This window comes from Maniola jurtina, chromosome 1 (genome assembly GCF_905333055.1).
Source record: "Maniola jurtina chromosome 1, ilManJurt1.1, whole genome shotgun sequence".
Classification (NCBI taxonomy): Eukaryota; Metazoa; Arthropoda; class Insecta; order Lepidoptera; family Nymphalidae; genus Maniola; species Maniola jurtina.
The window spans coordinates 6,481,813-6,501,459 of record NC_060029.1 but is presented as its reverse complement, the minus strand read 5'-3'; the positions used below and the strand labels follow the sequence as shown (position 1 = coordinate 6,501,459).

The 19,647-nt window shown below is 36.8% G+C and overlaps 2 protein-coding genes across 2 annotated transcripts in view; both read right to left on the bottom strand.

The window, feature by feature from the left end:
* The window catches only part of LOC123868574 (schwannomin-interacting protein 1 homolog), a 40,530-nt gene extending 33,893 nt beyond the window's left edge, over window positions 1-6,637 (bottom strand). Inside the window, exon 1 of the mRNA XM_045911156.1 lies at window positions 6,530-6,637. The gene's annotated coding sequence lies outside the window, so the exon portion shown is untranslated. The remainder of the gene's footprint in view (window positions 1-6,529) is intronic.
* A 2,348-nt stretch (window positions 6,638-8,985) lies between these two features.
* On the bottom strand, window positions 8,986-15,809 carry LOC123868705 (activating signal cointegrator 1 complex subunit 1). Its single transcript, XM_045911269.1, has 7 exons — window positions 15,561-15,809; window positions 15,085-15,187; window positions 14,148-14,280; window positions 11,375-11,503; window positions 10,837-10,991; window positions 10,111-10,283; window positions 8,986-9,295 (listed from the first exon to the last, which is right to left on the bottom strand). Exons 1-7 carry the CDS (start codon window positions 15,670-15,672, stop codon window positions 9,006-9,008), a joined length of 1,095 nt encoding a protein of 364 aa, XP_045767225.1. The 5' UTR covers window positions 15,673-15,809; the 3' UTR covers window positions 8,986-9,005.
* Between the last annotated feature and the right edge of the window lie 3,838 nt (window positions 15,810-19,647).

Below are 19,647 nucleotides of genomic sequence, written 5' to 3'. Positions count from 1 at the left end.
CAAGTAAGTTTGCTTTTATGCCTCTCAATAGTATCAAAGGTAAGATGAGCTGATCTTAACTTTATAATATACTGAATTATTGAAAAGGATCGCTGTAATTCGTAAGTAGCTTTGACAACTTTAAGTTCAACATTGGCGGAACCACAGAAATCCAAATATATCTATGGGCGGAACCTATAAAGCGAACATATAATAAGCCTAATGAATGCTTCTTTTTGTAGATTTTTTTTTACGTTATTGTATGTATGCCTACTATCTACTTGTACCTACGAAAACCTACCTATGAAAGGCGTAAACTGCTGTAGGACGCAATACAAATCTTATAATTCATAATCATTATTTTCTTTGAATACTTACAAACATTATGTTTGAGTGAGAAATAAGGGTTTATTTTTCCAAGAAAATTAAAACTTAAAAATATGTTCTTCGCTCTGGCTCACCATTTTTTTACTAATCTAAAAAAACTAGTAGTTATTCATCTTACCGTTTCAAAGAGGAAGAACATTTAGATTAAAATGGAGATGGACAGAGAAAAAGAACAACTAGAAAAAGTATTTCATTTTAATTTTAGCGCTCTCTCGCAATTGTCTATTGTCTATAGCTATAACTAGTAGGACCACCAAAGTGGTCCGCGAGCATGCAGAGTTGGTTTTTCAAAATGTGGACCTTGTCCAAATTAAATATTTTTATTAGTTTGGTCGTCATATCTTTCACAGGGAACAATAGATTCCACCATTTTGTTTTTTCTGCTCATCAGTAGATTTTCAGGTCCGGATTATTTTCTGCCGAAACACCACTCGTTTATATTTATTACTTTCTGAGATCTGTATAGCAGCCATCTTGAATCCGCCATTTTGGATTTTCTTTCAGATCACTGTAAACTAGAAGAGGTTTCGAGTATTTTTTGTTTGAGCAGCCCTCACCTATCTTTAATACCCTGGTCGTGCTCCTTACCCTCCTTAGGTTATTAAAAATTTCACAATAATAATTATGTATGGGTTAAAAAATATAATAGATAGATATTCTGGATTAGTAGGTACTTTTTTAAAAATAACATCTAAAAAATATCTTTATAGTAGTGAACAAGGAAGCTTTTTTCATCAGTGTAACAAAATATTCCACTGATGAAAAAAGGTTCCTTGTTCAAAGGAGCTAATACGTCTACGCCCTAAAAAAGGTTATCTCTTCCACTCAACAACGCCGCATCGGCAAGATATACATTTTCCGGAATTTATTCTAAAATATGCTGATTTCCCCGAAAGTTTTTCTTCCAAAGTGCGAGTAATCTTTATTTATAGGTACTTACCTAGGTAAATAATGACATCAATACAAACTACAATAATTTATTGTCCTATTTATCCTAAGGAAGGATTTTCGGAATTTCAGTCCGGGGCGGATCAGCTAGGTTAAGTTAAAATACCTACGTAACATTACATGATAAGCCAAACAGAAAATATTCCCAGTCAACAAAAGAATTTTGGCCAATGTACGTAGAGCTATCAATGAAAGAATTTTCAGACATTAGGATTGACAGCATTGATAAAGAAACAAGCACTATTTTGGACATAGAACTCAGACAAACTTAAAGCCTATATAAAAATTCAAGTTGCAAAAAAACGACTAGTTTTATAGTTCAGTAGTTTTGTAATTATTTTTTTTTGTAAAAATAGCGAGCTAACAAGCAGGCTGGCTAACTGATGTTAGGTGAGTTCCAGCGCCCATGAACATTTGTAGTACCAGAGGAACCGCCAATGCGTTGCCGGCCTTTCAGGAGTTGGTTGGTCTGCATCATGACGAGACGACACAGGAACGCAGTTGGCATACAACTGTGTCGTCTCGACGATACCATCACATGACTGGATCCCTACGGGGTGCCACCGCCTATTGTGTAGTTGGGTCCTCGTTTACGGCACGAGGTAGTGCGCACATCGGCGCCTCATTTTCCCCTGGCGTTTACGGCGTTTGGGATGAGCGTTGGGATCCAGCTCTCTTTCCCGTTCAGCTCTTTCAGTGCGAGCACTTGCTCGCAGGAGGTCACCATTCCCGCGCGTATTACGCTTGGGAGCCATAGATCGCTGCCCAAGGTGAACGACAATCAGTAGATGCCTCTGCGGCGCCTACATACTTACCTACGTAGGTACCTACCAGCATGTTTTATAATAATAATAAAATAAAAAGCCAAAGGACAAAAATAAAAATTTACAGAAATAAAATAAAACATTAATTTTTTTTTAAATTAGATACTAAATATAAAGTATTTTTATAGTAGGTATTTATCGCATTGATAACCAAACCTAGTTCACTCTGGCCAAAAATGGGCATTTACCTTTCTATGAATTAATATCTAGAGGGTTGAACCTGGCTTGGTCGGATCGATGTCGTCCCGGACCCTTTCCATTCATCATGCGACGGGACGCCCCTTTCTTAACTTATACCCATTAATTGAGCACATTAACCTATACCTACCATGTACTTATATCAATAAAACCTTAAGTCGTCAATTTAGGTATGATTTTACCAAGGTGTAATGGTATACGTGGATCTGGCTCGCTCCAGCAATAGATACGTGGGATTGTAATTTACTTAACAGTATGGCTTAGTCTTGTAAATGGAACATTTCAAAAGAGCAACCACCGAGTTTCTTGTTGATTCTTTTCGGAAGGAATGGCATTCCAAACCAGTGGTAGATTTTACGACGATTCCAAAGCATTTCAAAAGTTGGTTTGATTCTATTCTAATTACGTGCTACGTAAGTTTATAAACCTATCTACAAAACAAAATTACATCGAATCTATCGAATGAATAATAATAAAATTGAAAAAAAAAAACACTTTCAAAATGAGCAGTAATATCTTGCTCCCTTGTACAAAGTTAGGTACCGATGCCTTTATTCAATTGCTTTTCTTTGAGCTTTGCTATTTAAAAGTAAGTAACAGATTTATTTAGAAAGCTCTCCAACCGAATTGATTATAGGTACCTAACTTTGCATAAGGGAAAAAGACATTCTAAATAGACCTAAGAGATTAGGTAAGTCATAGGAAGTAGATCTAACTTCATAATACTTCTAGATTATTTATTAGACCTATCAAGATCAATTATATCAATTACATACACCTGATACACCTTATCAAAAAAATATAAAGGCACTTCAAAAAAGGTGTATAAATTAATTAGGCGTAATTACCTATCTCTCGTAAATGAAGGTAATACCTATATACCTTACATTGTAATAAAAAAACCATTCAATTATTGAGCTAGTATATTTTTGGTAAAATAGGTCAAAATCTGACTAGTGCCTATCTCAGTTACCTTGACCCAGTTATGTCTCTTGCTAAAGAAATGGAATAGTTTGTAAATAAAAAATACATATTAAAAAAAAAATTGTTCCTGGTTTTTATATCCTACTGACTGATTTTACCCTCGACATTTGGTTCTATTTGTTAGCGGAGTGTAACCTGTGTAAGACTGTACGAGAAGGGGGATAGCGTGCGAGGGGGTTTCCCCCTACAGAAACGTAATTTACATTCCAATGCATACATTTTAACTATATCTAGGTACTTAGCACAGATGGTGGTACTTAGCTTGTGTTATATGCAAATTTGACATCCTTATTTCTTATCGCTTAGATTATTTACTTTTTTCATCGCATATACATATTATAGTACCTACCTTAATTATTCATCATCTTGCCGTAGAGTTACATGATATTTTATAAGCAATATTTGTAAGGTGATACTGATTTGTAGTGGTCTACACAAATTTCAAACCCATATACTACCCCCAGATGGCTAAAATTTTAAAAATCATTTCTTTGCGGATGTCTACGTCATAATACTGCCGTCCTAAAGCTAAAGTGTCGTTAACTACCAAAACCAAGTTTCGAGATATGATGAAAAAAGCGCAAATTTAAAAAGAAATGATGCCATTTGATAACTAATAAACGTATACAAAACTTGAAACTATAGAAATGTAGAGCAAACAGAGCACTTTCGAATAGCTGTATTTTTAAGTTTCTAGAGTAAATAATAATTATAGCAGGAGAGTTTTGGCTTTTTAGTCTAGCATTTTTTCTAACAATGGCTTATGTTTACATAACTTAAATGTCGTTAGATTACCCTTTAAGACGTTTATGGCTTGGATTGCATTTACTTTTTTTATCTTTTTACGGAACTTAAAAAAGTTATATAATTCCTAAAGTAAAATGACTCTAAAAGACTTTAACGACATTATATGTTAGGTTATGATCCTAAAAACTATCAATAACAAAACACTTAAATGCGGTTCTTGTAATTTAAACACATTTTAGTCTAGAAGAATAGAAATGATTTGTTTACAGTAGCGTTTTTTGGGGAGACTTGCTAAACTAAAATGTGGCTTATTACAAAAGATCGCACCGTAGCGACGTTTTAGGTTAGCATTGTTTATAAATGTTTGAGGTTTTCCAATGAAAGTAACGGTAACTACAACAATTGAAAGAGCGTCAGTCCGAAAGTGCCCATGCTCGTCTATAATAATCTCCGTTATGTACCGATGAGCAGTCAGTGATCCCTGTTCACGAGCTCCTCCAGTCCGGGAAACACACACAAGTTCGTATTTCCGTCGATTGACATGCCACCCCAGAACATGCTCGATCTTCCGCCATATTCTACTCTTTCTTCTATGCAAGCCTGAGCAAATCGTTCGCCTTGTCTTCTGTACACTCTCTTTCGCCCGTCATAACAAAATAAAGATACCTACTCTTGTCTCATCCGAGAAGAGTCCAGCCCTCCATTGGTCGAGGGTTCAGTTGACATGCTCACAGGCAAATTGCAACCTTTCCCTGCGATGCTATGCAGTTAATTTCCGACCCCTAGCAGGTACGCGGACCGCAATTTTCTTCTCTCGCAACCTTCTTCTAATCGTAGACGTGCTCACTGTAGCTCTGTGAACTTCTCGGAGCTGCCGTTGCAGCTTAACGACATAAAGGAATCGATTGCGCGAAGAAGATATCACAATAAAGCGGTTGTCTCTTTCGGATGTGCAGCATCGTTGACCTGATCCATGCCTCCGGATGTAGCCCCCAGTCTCTTGAAACCGTTGAATACCCGCTGCACGGAAAAACGACTCAAATTAAGTTGGCGTGCCACATCACATTGTCGCATCCCTGATCGCAGTAGTACAACCACTTGAGCGGCTTCTTCAGCAGTAGTGTCCACCTTGAGGGTTAGTTTTCTTGCAGTCACCATCCAAACGTTGAAGAGGACACACGTTAACTGTGTGTCCTCTTCAACGTTTGGATGGTGAATGACCTTATTTTTTACTTATACTGGCCATTTTATAGCCCATGAAGTTCAAACAAGTCGTGGTCCCTATAATGAGGATTTTTGCAACATTTTCTTTGACGTACCGTATTCAGAAGGTTTATATCGTTTATGAAATGTAACTATTGTTTAATAAAAGTTCGTTAAACGTTCTTTGCATTGATATCAATACTGTTTGGGTTAGATGTACGGACAAACGAATACACAATAAAGTTACAACCTGGCGAGATGCGGGAATAGTTAGAGACATTTAAGTTATGTATTGCGGGATAGAGTCATTTCAGTCTAGGAAACAATATTTTTTTGCAAAATATAACTAAACTGTAACGCGTTTATGTGTGATTAAAGACATTTTAGTCTAGCATTTTCGTTTAAAGACATTTAAGCTATGGAATTTAAGAAAAAAACCTTGTAGCAATAAAAATTAACGCCGCTTAGAGACATTTTAGACTGGCAATGTCAGTTAAATACGTTTAAGTATTGTTATTATATAAACAGGTAGTTACTTGACGACGTTCTTCATATTGCTATATCAAAAACTACAGCAGCTAGGAAAATACCGGTTAGATTGGTCGATAGAAAAAAAAATTCTGAGTAAGATAGTGTTAAAAAGTCGAATTTGACCAAATGTTGGTTAACGACGTTTTAGCTTGAGGAGGGCAGAATAGCTATCTGCATGCCAAATTTCGGCCCGATCCGTTCAGTAGTGTGAGCTGTGCATTGATAGATAATTTAGTCAGTGAGTTGGTCACCTTTTCTTTCTGTAGATATATTTAGAAGCAAGCAACTGAAGCGTACGGAATACATAATATTTCAACGTTTACGAGCAATCGCTATCGCGTTAAATAATAGTTGTTGCAGGATTTCAAATGTTTGAACATTTTTATCCAATTAACATTACAGCAGCTACAGAATATGGAAAAAAAGAAAAAAAGACAGATAATTTCTTAGATAAATATTTTTTTTCAATAATTATAGTTTTATCTTTATGAGTACATTTTTTTTTTAAGAATACTAGTTTTATTAAATATTTTTGTTAATATTATATATTTTGTATTACTTTTCGCTTCTCTACTCTTAAATAACACCATCGTTAAAATTATTACTTACAGATACACCCTACATATTACGATTACGATTTATGAATAATAACTCTCTTACTATTAAAACTGTTAAATCTTTGAATACCTACTTCAAGTATCAGATAAAAGAATATAACAATAGCTTACCTTGAAAGAAAATAGACACTAACAATATTTAGTGATAAAATACACAACTTATTTTTACTGTTCGCGCAAGGTTATTTAAGCTTTATGCTACGCGGGGCGGGCAGGCGCCTACCGTACCCAATGCGTCTCGACTGGCGTTGGCGTATCCCTCGCGGCATCGTCACGCGCCGTAGCCATGGAGCTACGGGGGCTCTACGCATTGCTTTAACCAATTCATAGCTTTCAGTTTGCGTCATATTTTCATACTTGTTAGCGTAGCCTACTATTTGTGTTCTTATGATTTATAATATCATTAATATTTGTAAAAAGATAACCAGACTGACTGACAGTCTAAAAACTTGAGATTTTGCTGTACAATGTCGAATTAAGAAAGCAGGTATCTATTTTAATGAACTCCAACGGCGGACGAAGTCACAAGAAAAAGCTAGTTATTAATATCACTGATCGATACCTATTCTTGACTCTATGTAAATATTAGTAAGCATTTTATTATTTACTAGGTAATACAAATTATTTACTGGACATTAACATTTATTTTATTTTATGCAGGATAGATATATTCGTCGGTGTGGCGCTTCTAACATCAATGGTCTGGTATAGTATATTCGTCAGTAGGAGCACATGAATAAATTCTAATGCGAGTATAATATACTAGATATACCGTGACTTCGTCCGCGTGGAATTTTTCGGTATAAAAAGTAGCTTATGTTACTTTCTAGATCTTAAACAAGTTAGTTATAGGTTTCCTATTCACGCAAAAAACCACGTCGCGCGTCGGTTCGTTGCTACGTTGACGTGTGATTGGAGGAAAAGTTTGGGAGGTCTAAATCCATGATAGATTCTAAATTCTTTTAATCACATATTCAGTGTTGATGATTGCGCCGTAAGGGTTATTTAGAAAGTGAACTGTCCGCGTCTTTCATAAAAAACTACCCTTCGCAACATCCGATTAAAATAGTCGCCTCAATAGCTCTGGCTGACTGATATTACGATTTGTGGGTTCCTACACAAAGGAAAGATTATCTACGCCCACAAAGACTGCCGGCATTGAGTTATAAGTTATAACATGTAGAGGAAGCAAGTAACCCGAGGCTACAAGAGGGTGCAAGTTATGTGGTTCGTAGTTACCTACCCATGTACCGTATATAAACAGGTTTACGAGATACTTTCAAATTACGATATCACTAGTACGACGAATGGCCTGCGTACACTGAAGCACGGGACGGCAGAGGATTTTAAAAGGTATCAACTGAATTTAATACTTATACAATCGCAATAAGGTGTAAGTATATTTCAATGCTCGGTGATTGACCTCGGAGCATCGCAGCGTTTTCTCTAGAGCTCCGAGCATTAAAATACATACTTTATTTCCAACTAAATAAATATTAAATTCAATTATAATTTTAAATCCTCAGCCGTCCCGTCCTCTAGTGTACCCAGGCCATTACTCGTCCGTTAGAATTTTCCGTCTATGATCAGGAGTAGATAAATAAAGCGCCCTTACCTAAATACTAATGAAACTAATATACTTGTTTAATTTTTTGTTATGTGATGCGCGTCCTTGTTTGTGATGAAGACAGTTACAGTCAGAGTAAAAAAGCAGGTCCATTGGCTGTTTACTGAATGAACCAAGCAGGACTGGTCCTTGTTCACCAGCCGCCAGTTTTTGGCATAACATCTAGTACAGATGGTACCTCATTGTCTGCGAGCGTAGCGGGTTAGACGTCGAACTTTCAGTTTCCATCCGAATAACCCTCGTCATTGGATAGATACTTACATGTGAGAAGAGAAATAATATAACGAAATATTTAGGTTGATGCTTACACATGTTAAGGTACATGTGCAAGCGTCAGCTAACTCAGTGATCAACACTTAATGATAGCCACCCAACTCATTCGACATTGGTTGGTTCTGCATTGCTGCTTTACTGAGTAGTATCAAAATAATTTTTCGTAAAAATAAATATCAAGTGAGCTTGGTGACTATCATTCAGTGATGGCCACTAAGTTAGCGAATCATCACGGTGTAAGAACACGCGTGGCGGTTATTTTTTTATTTTATTATGCCATGGTTTGCGACTATTTTTAACCCCCGACCCAAAAAGAGGGGTGTTATTAGTTTGACGTGTGTATCTGTATATCTGTCTGTGGCATCGTAGCGCCTAAACGAATGAACCGATTTTAATTTAGTTTTTTTTGTTTGAAAGGTGGCTTGATCGAGAGTGTTCTTAGCTATCATCCAAGAAAATCGGTTCAGCCGTTTGAAAGTTATCAGCTTTTTTCTAGTTACTGTAACCTTCACTTGTCGGGGGTGTTATAAATTTTTAATTTACACTTGTTCCTTAATTCCTTAAATGTACGTAGGTACCATCTACAAGGGTATTAACATTGATTTTGAAAGAGCCATCCCTTGCTTATTCTGAGGGTATTATATAAGGCAAGATCAAAAATGAAACAATAGCGTGAAAATAAAACCTTTATTGCTTCGTATCAATAAAAGAAACGACACAAGTCGGCTGATAAAACCCGTCAGGCCCCACGGTGCTGCGCTGCGACAGTTGGATATTGCTGAATTCAGTCACACCGAAGTCGTAATCTGCAAACTTTGACAGGATCTCGGAGCCATCAAAGGATTCTCTGTGGTTTCTTGATTTTGCCGAATCAGTGTCTTCGCAGCCCGTCTCTTTTTGTTCCTCTCTAAATTTTGAATTGAGTAATGTAACGTGCATTTTGACGCTGTCGCGATTGAACTCCCTTTCCATGAAACCTAAAAAATTACAATAGCCAGGGTAATAATATAAATGCGAAAGTGTGTCTGTCTGAGCTTTTTAAGGGCCATCCGTTCAACGAATTTTTACCGAATTTGGTACAGAGATAACTTGCATCCCGGGGAAGGATACAGGCTACTTTTCCCGGAAAATCAAAGAGTTCCCACGGGATCGCACACCGAAGAAGTCGCGGGTATCATCTACTTGGTATAGAGATTGCTTGCTTTCCAGAGTATTATATATAATATATAATTTCCAGAGTATTATAGAGATATAGGGTATTTTAGCGTGAAGTAGTAGAAGTATAAAAGATGCAGCCAGTGTGGAGAGAGCAATGGTTGGAGTTTCATCAAATAAAGTCATAAAATCGGAAATGAGGATATCCGTAACCAACATAGAACAGCAGCATGCGAAGCTGAAGTGGCAATGAATGGGCAGGAAACATAGTTCAAAAAACATTGGGGTCTCAAGGTGTAGGAATGGCGACCTTGCACCACAAAGCACAGCATTGGAAAACCCGCACTAGGCAAACAAGTAAGATGTAATGAAGAACTATGCTCGTACGTTTTAATTGAGTTTTTTTTTTTTTTATATATAACTAAACTAAAATGCTAAAAAAATAAAATGTACAAGCCTAGATTAAGGTATACCTATTGAATCTAATGAGATCAAAAATGTCTAATTGTGTAAACGTTTGGGAGGGGGTAAAAACATTATCACCCGAAACAATGTTTCAAGAATGAAATGTAGGCAAATGCTTACGGACTACGAAAAAATTTGGATTTACAACTAGATTATCGTCTTAAAGTTATACCCGCTTTATAAAAGTGTGCGTGCACCGCGTCGATCGCCCTTTGCAGTACGCCGGCCGGAGCGCCGTCCTCCTCCACGCAGCCGTACAGCACGTGCACCGCCCTGGGGTCGTCGTTCATGTACGACAAACCTTTCAACCTGATGTTAAACGGCAAATAGTCTCCGAGCATGGGCCTGAAACAACACTTTACCTATTTAAGACACTACTAAATTATGTATCCATATTTCCGTATTTAATATTATAAATGTGAAAGTGTGTCTGTCTGTGTAGCTTTTCACGGCCCAAAAGTTTAACCGATTTTGATGAAAGGTACAAAGTTAGCTTACATCCCGGGGAAGGACATAGGCTACTCTTCATTCCGAAAAATCAAAAAGTTCCCACGGATTCTTAGATTACTCGATTTATATGAAAGTTCCTATGAGATTTTTAAAATACCTAAATCCATGTGGACGAAGTCGCGGACATCATCTAGTTTATAATAATTTTATTACAGTAGTTGCTTGAAGGAATTTTCTATTCGCTTTTTAAAGTACGAATATAATATGAGCCTATAGACATCTTCTAGGCAAATGCGTCCCATCTTAGGCCACATCATCACTTTCCATCAGGTGTGATTGTGGTCAAGCGTGTGCCTATAATGTATTTTTAAAAAAAGCCTCGACTATCTGGTTTTTTGTAATAATATTTTTGCGTGAAACAAACTGTATAATGTAACTACATACGTACATAATATACTTGTCCCTAGCTTCAGTGAGTAGCTTGGAGGCGGCGAGTCGTTCCTCGTTGTCCATCAAGCACATCACGCCAACAGTTATGTGCAGTTTACCCGGCTTGATGAACAGAGAATCCTCTATGCCCGGACACTCGCGAAGTACACTCTCCTGCAAACATACTACTTCGTCATCATGAACAAGTAGTGTGTCTGCACCTTTAGTGAACAGAATTCGACAAGTTTGGCCACCAAATCTCGGTGAAAGTGAGCATAAAATACTAGCTGATGCCCGCAACTTCGTACGACCGCGTGGATTAGGCTTTTACTCAAACTACCTTCACCTGTATTTCCACTAGATTTCAACATGGGGTTATTCAAGAGACAGATCAACAAATTCCTAAAAGGCCGGCAACACACTAGCGGTTCCCCTGGTGCTGCAAATGTTTATGGGCGGCAGAACTCACCTAACAGTTGACGCTATTGTTAATTTAAAAAAAATTGGTACAGGGATAGACAGGCTATGTAAATAATTTATTTAACTCTTCAATTTACCTTAAAATTTTCAAAATTTCTCACAACCTCTGGAGAGTTTATAGGAATAGATACAAAGTGTGTAAACGCCTGTTTCATCCTTGATGACATAACGATAAGGTTAATTCTCCTAAATGCTGCTTTGACATTCTGTAATCAAAATTAACATTATTTAGGGGGTGGGGTGGGGCGGGGGTAGGGGGGTGGGGGTTATAAACTTAGCATGCTGCAAACAAACGTGATTGCCCTTCCGGCGGCGCGCCACCGAGCGGCCCAGCCCCGACGAAACAGCGAAAGCTTCGCTACCCGCCACTCATCGTGGAAAATCTGCCCAACTGGACGCACCACATCAAACAGATTAAGCTCCAGTTGGGTAGAAACCCAGCAGCTCGCCCTTATGGAAAGGGTATTAGATTCACGCCTCAGGAAGACCAGGAATTCCGCCTCGTCCAGCGGTACCTCACCGCCCTGGAGAAGACGGAGGGCGTGTCCTGGTTCTCCTACTCACTGCCGGCCGAGAGGAGCCTGAAGGTCGCAATCCGCGGCCTTCCTTTCAACACCGAGCCGGCAGAGATAGAAGACGAACTCCGCCAGCTGGGGTTCGAGCCGGAGTACGTGCGCCAGATCAGGGCGAGGAGGGGCAGACCAGGTTGCCTCTTCTTCGCCATGCTCCGCCGCACCCCACACACGATTCCAGCAGTGTACGAAGTCACCGAGCTGCTCTGCATGGGGGGAATCCGCATCGAGGCATGGAGAGGGAAGAAGGGTCCCGCTCAGTGCCACAGATGCCAGGGTTTCCGCCATGCCTCAACGCACTGCCACAGGCGCCAGGCCTGTGTGATCTGCTCGCAGGAGCACAGCGCACGGGACTGCCCAAGACCCCGAGAGGACCCGGCGACCTGCGCAAACTGCGGAGGCAGCCACCCCGCAAACCACGTGGGCTGTCCCGTCTTCCGCAAGGAGGCACGGAACAGACACGCGGGCACTGTCGCGGCTACAGTCCCAAGACCGCCGCCGCGCACCGAGACCACCGGCTCCAGGGTACGGACGCCTGCAAACGACCCGAAGCCACGAGAGGCCACGCAGAGAGCTCCTGCCAGAAAGAGGAGAGGTCGTCGCCGCAGGAAGGCGACATCGCCAACCCGCGCACCCTCGCCGCCGCCTGCGCAGAAGCCCAGACCTGCCGAGGGGATCCCGCCCCAGCCCAAAAGGACCGCCGAACCAAGCGTCGCGGCCATCAAAGCCGTGGCGTTTGAGACTCTTGAAGACGTTTTCCACGCCATTAAAAATGGCGGGGAAGACCCACTCCTGCGCATCCTGGAGGGACTGCGACGACTCGCCGCCTTCACCGGTGAGGCCCAGCCTACCAAGGACGCCAGACAGGAGGAAGAAGAGAACCGCGCCACATAGATGCCTCGGAGCGCGTCCTCCGCACACGTCGACCACCCAGCTGGGCTTCCCACAAGCGGGTTCCACCCGGCTAGGTCGGACCACGACGGCGTGAGGACCGCTCTCAACTCCCTCTTCCTCACTGAGGAGGAAAGCCCGTAGGCCCATGGGCCAACCCAAGGACCCTGGCGTAGTCACGCCAGGCGGAAGACCCCGCATGCAGGAGGCCATTGCCTCGGACGTGCCTCTCCCGCGCCCTTGCGGGCGCGCGAGCTCACATACCGGAAACGTGATTGGCTCATTTTAATGCAAACCAATCATAGACAATGAAATTTTGTGGATATTATGTTCTAGGAACTATGTCTATGGTTTTCCAGATAACTGAAAAAATATTCAGTTTCAAAGTTATGTACAGTCTCCAGAAATTACATACAAATCTTTAAACCTGTTAATAACTAGTTATTTTTACAGAAATCTGACAAACCGCAGACATCGATATTTAAATGAGAACCAAAAACTACATTTGTAAGGAGTGGGTGACGGAGACTGTCGTCAGTAAAAAAAAATATATTGGTTGGTAGATAAGTTCATAATATGTTTTATGGTGTGTGTAACTGCTGTGATTTTCATGATACGAAAAATATTACAGAGTGAAGCCAGGACTGCCAGCAGCCAGAACCAAACAAAAATGTGAATAGGATAGGTGGTTATTCTAAGCCTAAGGATAGATTTATTTACTGTACTGAGAAAACTATTGTAAATTGCAATAAAGCAATTATTTTGGCCACTAATGGGATAATAAAATCTTACTTAAAGTGTTATACTTACTTAAAGTGTTTTAAAAATAAACAAATTTATTAATAATTTTGTCCTTAAAATTGTTATCCTTTCCATTCCAATTAAAACTAAAAAACCGGCCAAGTGCGAATCAGACTCGCGCACTGAGGGTTACGTACTCGGGTATTTTTCCAACATTTTGCACGATAAATTAAAAACTATTATACATAAAAATAAATAAAAATCTGTTTTAGAATGTACAGGTAAATTCCTTTCATATGATACCCCACTTGGTATAGTTATCTTACTTGAAAATTGAAACACATTTTAATCATTTTTTTTTTATATGATATAACCACAAATACGCCCTTTTCAGATTTATTCCTGTATTGGTACTATAAGACCTACCTACCTGCCAAATTTCATGACTCTAGGTCAACGGAAAGTACCCTATAGGTTTCTTGAAAGACACGACGGACAGACAAACAGACAGACAACAAAATGATCCTATAAGGGTTCCGTTTTTCCTTTTGAGGTACGGAACCCTTAAAATCAAGATGTTTTGAGCAGTGCTCCGTTTTTTTTCTATCAAGGAAATTATTTTAAGTATTTTTAAAGTAAAGCTTACTGAAACACTGGGGCCAAATACAGTAATATCTTTGTTTTCTCCCTGTCTTGGTACTTTAATATCTGTTCTAGTATCTCTGCCGATTCTTGCTATAGTAGCTCCTTTCTTCCCTATAATAGATCCCATATAATGTCTGTAAGCAAAATAAAATTACAGATAAATAAATTAATGCCTCAAACTCAACAGTACATTTTGCACTTTTAGAATTATAGAAACCTAATTCAAAATTTAAGGATTTCGAGTTTGAGTGATAAAATGACTTAGAATGACCATTTCCATCAACTCATAATAAAATATAGACCCATTGTAGTGTAGGAAGGGTTTATATAATAATATCTCATACAAGTTGAAAGTAACAGTTATCCGAAGTCATTTTATCACTATCATTATTATTATTTATTATTAAATTTATTTATTTAATTAGAAGGGACATAATCCAATTACACTAATTAAATTACACAATTAAAAAATAAATTTGTTATGTCAATAATCTAAATAAGCAACCTACAAATTCTCACAAAAGTGCAGGATTTGACCTATGAGGTCAGCCCATTTGTCAGCAAATTTGAAACTAAAATTTGAAATCCTTATCTATAATTTTAAGGGTGCGAATTACAGATTGAAATCAGACAATATGTAGGTTCAAACCACAGAATCCATACTTTGATACTTAATATTATAAATGTTTAAAAGTCTGTCTGTATGTCTGTTACTTTTTCATGGTCCATCTCGGTATACCTTGAACGATCTTGATGCAGGCACAGTGACAGCTTGTAACTCCAAAGTGGAGTCTAAAAACTAAATTAAGAGTAGGGCTGTTTTAATTAAATCCACTCTACGACACAATAATAAATAATTAAAAACTTGGACACTTAGAAGTTCTAAATAATTCCTAAATTAAAAGAGCTTGGGGCCTGGGAATAGGTCCAATACTTACTTGGAGACATGGAAACTAGTGCAGAATCGACCGCCATCCACCTGCACAACCTCACACTCAACATCATCAGTGTCATTCTCTTCAAATTCATTATAAGGAGCATCTGTGATCAAAATAGTGAAAATTCTTAAAATCCATTACCCCTGCATCCTTAGCGGGTGATTCAGTGTACAACATTGAATGAGAGCCTCCTGGCTACAACTACCTTACCAAACAACTTGTTGTTCCTTGTACTTAGTATACCTACTTAATAAACATATTAAAGTGTGTACCATTAGAGTTCACTGCGCTTCTTTCTAAACTTTATATATTATGCTTCTATCCAAATCCTTTGCTCTTTAGTATATGATAATGATAAATCGAGTAAATTCAAAATCAAATCAGCATCATCACCTTGTGAAGATCTAACAAACTCTAGAAATCCAAAAGGTCTTTTATGTACTTATCAAAAATTTATTTTCACAAAAATCTTTTACCAATTTCATATAAATCATGTTCTTGCAGCGTTGAAACCTCCTTGGTAGAATCATTCACTCTGTAACATCTCCCTTCGATCCACAACAGTTCAGGCCTAAGAATATCGTTCATAATGATAAAGTTGTGGCCATCTACACAAGATACAAAGAATCAAAGCTAGAATATGTTTTATTTAAATATTCTCGTACCTATTTTATAGATTTTTTTAGGTTATGAAGAACCAAAAAACCTAACCAAAACAAAAATTTTTTTTTCTCTCGTCTGGCTTTACACCAGTGATTAGCCAATGTCAAGTTTGTAGTTATAAATACAGCGTGTCCCATAAATAATGGATCAAACTTAAGCGGAAGATACATCACCTAATTATCTAAAACTAATTTGATCAGTTTAAAAAAAAACCAAAGGGTGACCAAGTTTTTGTGTTTTTTTTAGTTTGTCCATTTTTTCTATCCTAAATCAGTTTTTTTAACGCTGTATCTGTAATAAATAATATTTTTAGATGTGATTTTTGTTAAATATTGTTTATTAGTTTACCCATGTATTATGAAAATCATTTTAGTAAATAATGTTTTATTTGTTTCGGAAAAAATGTTCGAATCGAATAAATAATTTTCTTTGATTAAGACAACCCAAATTAAAAACAATCTCCTGTAAAAAAAATGTATGACACCGAAGTGTACCATTATTTTAAAAACTTGTACACTTATCAAGGTTTGCAAATTGGTATAAAACTTGCATCTGCTCCTTGTCGTTACAAAGATGCTGCCAAAAATCTAAGGGAGGTGCTGAATTATCAAAATTTTAAAAAATTGAAAAGTGTGCACATTCTAATTATCTTACTTTAAAATGTTTTACAATGTCTGTTTTCTTACCTAAATCACTAAAGCAAGCATTTTTGTTGCTTTGGCATTCCTAGAATCTAATTCTTAAATTTTGGATTTCGGTATCGCTGCGTCTTAGAGTCAACAAGAGTTGTCCCTTTTTGACGACACAGGTAAAGGAATGTGTAAAAGGGAAAGAAAGTGCCGCTTTCGTTAGTAATTCAATGCAATACAAGTATTTTTATTGGTGACTAGCTGACCCGACAGACTTCGTCCTGTCAAAAAGATTTGTAATGTGGCAGTTTTTGTGCCTACGTATTTTAAAAAATTCTCCTGAACAGAACCGTTGACGTTAGGAACACACCTACATTGCTTAGACAACAGTGAGTGCTTGTAATTTAATATGAACTTTATACCATAGCAATAAAGCTCAAATTGACTACGTTTTAGTTAGAAATCATTTGTATGGGAAAAAGAAAAGGGCTATTTTTAGGGTTTTTCCAGCAATAATTCTAATTTTTCTCGCCGTAAAAACCATCCTTGAACTTCAACGAACATTTTAAAAAAAGATTTGGCCAAATTGGTCCAGGCGTTGTTGAGTTATGCGCTTACCAACACATTTTGCGATTCATTTTTATATTATAGATGTATTCTTAGAAATTCAAGAAACTGGAATAATTTAAAAAAATTACGAGTTCTTATGAGAGTAAAGTATTTTAAAGAAATTATTGTTTATTGAATTGAGGAAGATAATTTGAACATTTATTATAATTTTGAAGTAAATGATTTATTTGAATTCATAGTTTTTTTATTTACGCCCCCTAACTTGTTTCATAAGCTACACTGAGATGCCTCATCAATTCAATAAACAATAATTTCTTTAAAATACTTTACTCTCATAAGAACTCGTAATTTTTTTTAATTATTCCAGTTTCTTGAATTTCTAAGAATACATCACCAATAAAAATACTTGTATTGCATTGAATTACTAACAAAAGCGGCACTTTCTTTCCCTTTTACACATTCCTTTACCTGTGTCGTCAAAAAGGGACAACTCTTGTTGACTCTAAGACGCAGCGATACCGAAATCCAAAATTTAAGAATTAGATTCTAGGAATGCCAAAGCAACAAAAATGCTTGCTTTAGTGATTTAGGTAAGAAAACAGACATTGTAAAACATTTTAAAGTAAGATAATTAGAATGTGCACACTTTTCAATTTTTTAAAATTTTGATAATTCAGCACCTCCCTTAGATTTTTGGCAGCATCTTTGTAACGACAAGGAGCAGATGCAAGTTTTATACTAATTTGCAAACCTTGATAAGTGTACAAGTTTTTAAAATAGTGGTACACTTCGGTGTCATACATTTTTTTTACAGGAGATTGTTTTTAATTTGGGTTGTCTTAATCAAAGAAAATTATTTATTCGATTCGAACATTTTTTCCGAAACAAATAAAACATTATTTACTAAAATGATTTTCATAATACATGGGTAAACTAATAAACAATATTTAACAAAAATCAGATCTAAAAAATATTATTTATTACAGCTACAGCGTTAAAAAAACTGATTTAGGATAGAAAAAATGGACAAACTAAAAAAAACACAAAAACTTGGTCACCCTTTGGTTTTTTTTTAAACTGATCAAATTAGTTTTAGATAATTAGGTGATGTATCTTCTGCTTTAGTTTGATCCATTATTTATGGGACACGCTGTATATACAAGTTAGGGAAATATACAGCGTGTCCCATAAATAATGGATCAAACTAAAGCAGAAGATACATCACCTAATTATCTAAAACTAATTTGATCAGTTTAAAAAAAAACCAAAGGGTGACCAAGTTTTTGTGTTTTTTTTAGTTTGTCCATTTTTTCTATCCTAAATCAGTTTTTTTAACGCTGTAGCTGTAATAAATAATATTTTTTAGATCTGATTTTTGTTAAATATTGTTTATTAGTTTACCCATGTATTATGAAAATCATTTTAGTAAATAATGTTTTATTTGTTTCGGAAAAAATGTTCGAATCGAATAAATAATTTTCTTTGATTAAGACAACCCAAATTAAAAACAATCTCCTGTAAAAAAAATGTATGACACCGAAGTGTACCACTATTTTAAAAACTTGTACACTTATCAAGGTTTGCAAATTAGTATAAAACTTGCATCTGCTCCTTGTCGTTACAAAGATGCTGCCAAAAATCTAAGGGAGGTGCTGAATTATCAAAATTTTAAAAAATTGAAAAGTGTGCACATTCTAATTATCTTACTTTAAAATGTTTTACAATGTCTGTTTTCTTACCTAAATCACTAAAGCAAGCATTTTTGTTGCTTTGGCATTCCTAGAATCTAATTCTTAAATTTTGGATTTCGGTATCGCTGCGTCTTAGAGTCAACAAGAGTTGTCCCTTTTTGACGACACAGGTAAAGGAATGTGTAAAAGGGAAAGAAAGTGCCGCTTTTGTTAGTAATTCAATGCAATACAAGTATTTTTATTGGTGATGTATTCTTAGAAATTCAAGAAACTGGAATAATTAAAAAAAATTACGAGTTCTTATGAGAGTAAAGTATTTTAAAGAAATTATTGTTTATTGAATTGATGAGGCATCTCAGTGTAGCTTATGAAACAAGTTAGGGGGCGTAAATAAAAAAACTATGAATTCAAATAAATCATTTACTTCAAAATTATAATAAATGTTCAAATTATCTTCCTCAATTCAATAAACAATAATTTCTTTAAAATACTTTACTCTCATAAGAACTCGTAATTTTTTTAAATTATTCCAGTTTCTTGAATTTCTAAGAATACATCACCAATAAAAATACTTGTATTGCATTGAATTACTAACGAAAGCGGCACTTTCTTTCCCTTTTACACATTCCTTTACCTGTGTCGTCAAAAAGGGACAACTCTTGTTGACTCTAAGACGCAGCGATACCGAAATCCAAAATTTAAGAATTAGATTCTAGGAATGCCAAAGCAACAAAAATGCTTGCTTTAGTGATTTAGGTAAGAAAACAGACATTGTAAAACATTTTAAAGTAAGATAATTAGAATGTGCACACTTTTCAATTTTTTAAAATTTTGATAATTCAGCACCTCCCTTAGATTTTTGGCAGCATCTTTGTAACGACAAGGAGCAGATGCAAGTTTTATACCAATTTGCAAACCTTGATAAGTGTACAAGTTTTTAAAATAATGGTACACTTCGGTGTCATACATTTTTTTTACAGGAGATTGTTTTTAATTTGGGTTGTCTTAAT

What these genes read in the sequence shown, in the direction of transcription:
- LOC123868705 (XM_045911269.1), bottom strand. Translation starts at nt 15,672, where the DNA reads ATGAACGATATTCTTAGGCCTGAACTGTTGTGGATCGAAGGGAGATGT. An exon ending in ACATGATTTATATGAAATTG is followed by an intron (nt 15,188 to 15,560) that starts GTAAAAGATTTT and finishes TTTTGATCACAG; the next exon opens with ATGCTCCTTATAATGAATTT. An exon ending in ACTAGTTTCCATGTCTCCAA is followed by an intron (nt 14,281 to 15,084) that starts GTAAGTATTGGA and finishes TTTTGCTTACAG; the next exon opens with ACATTATATGGGATCTATTA.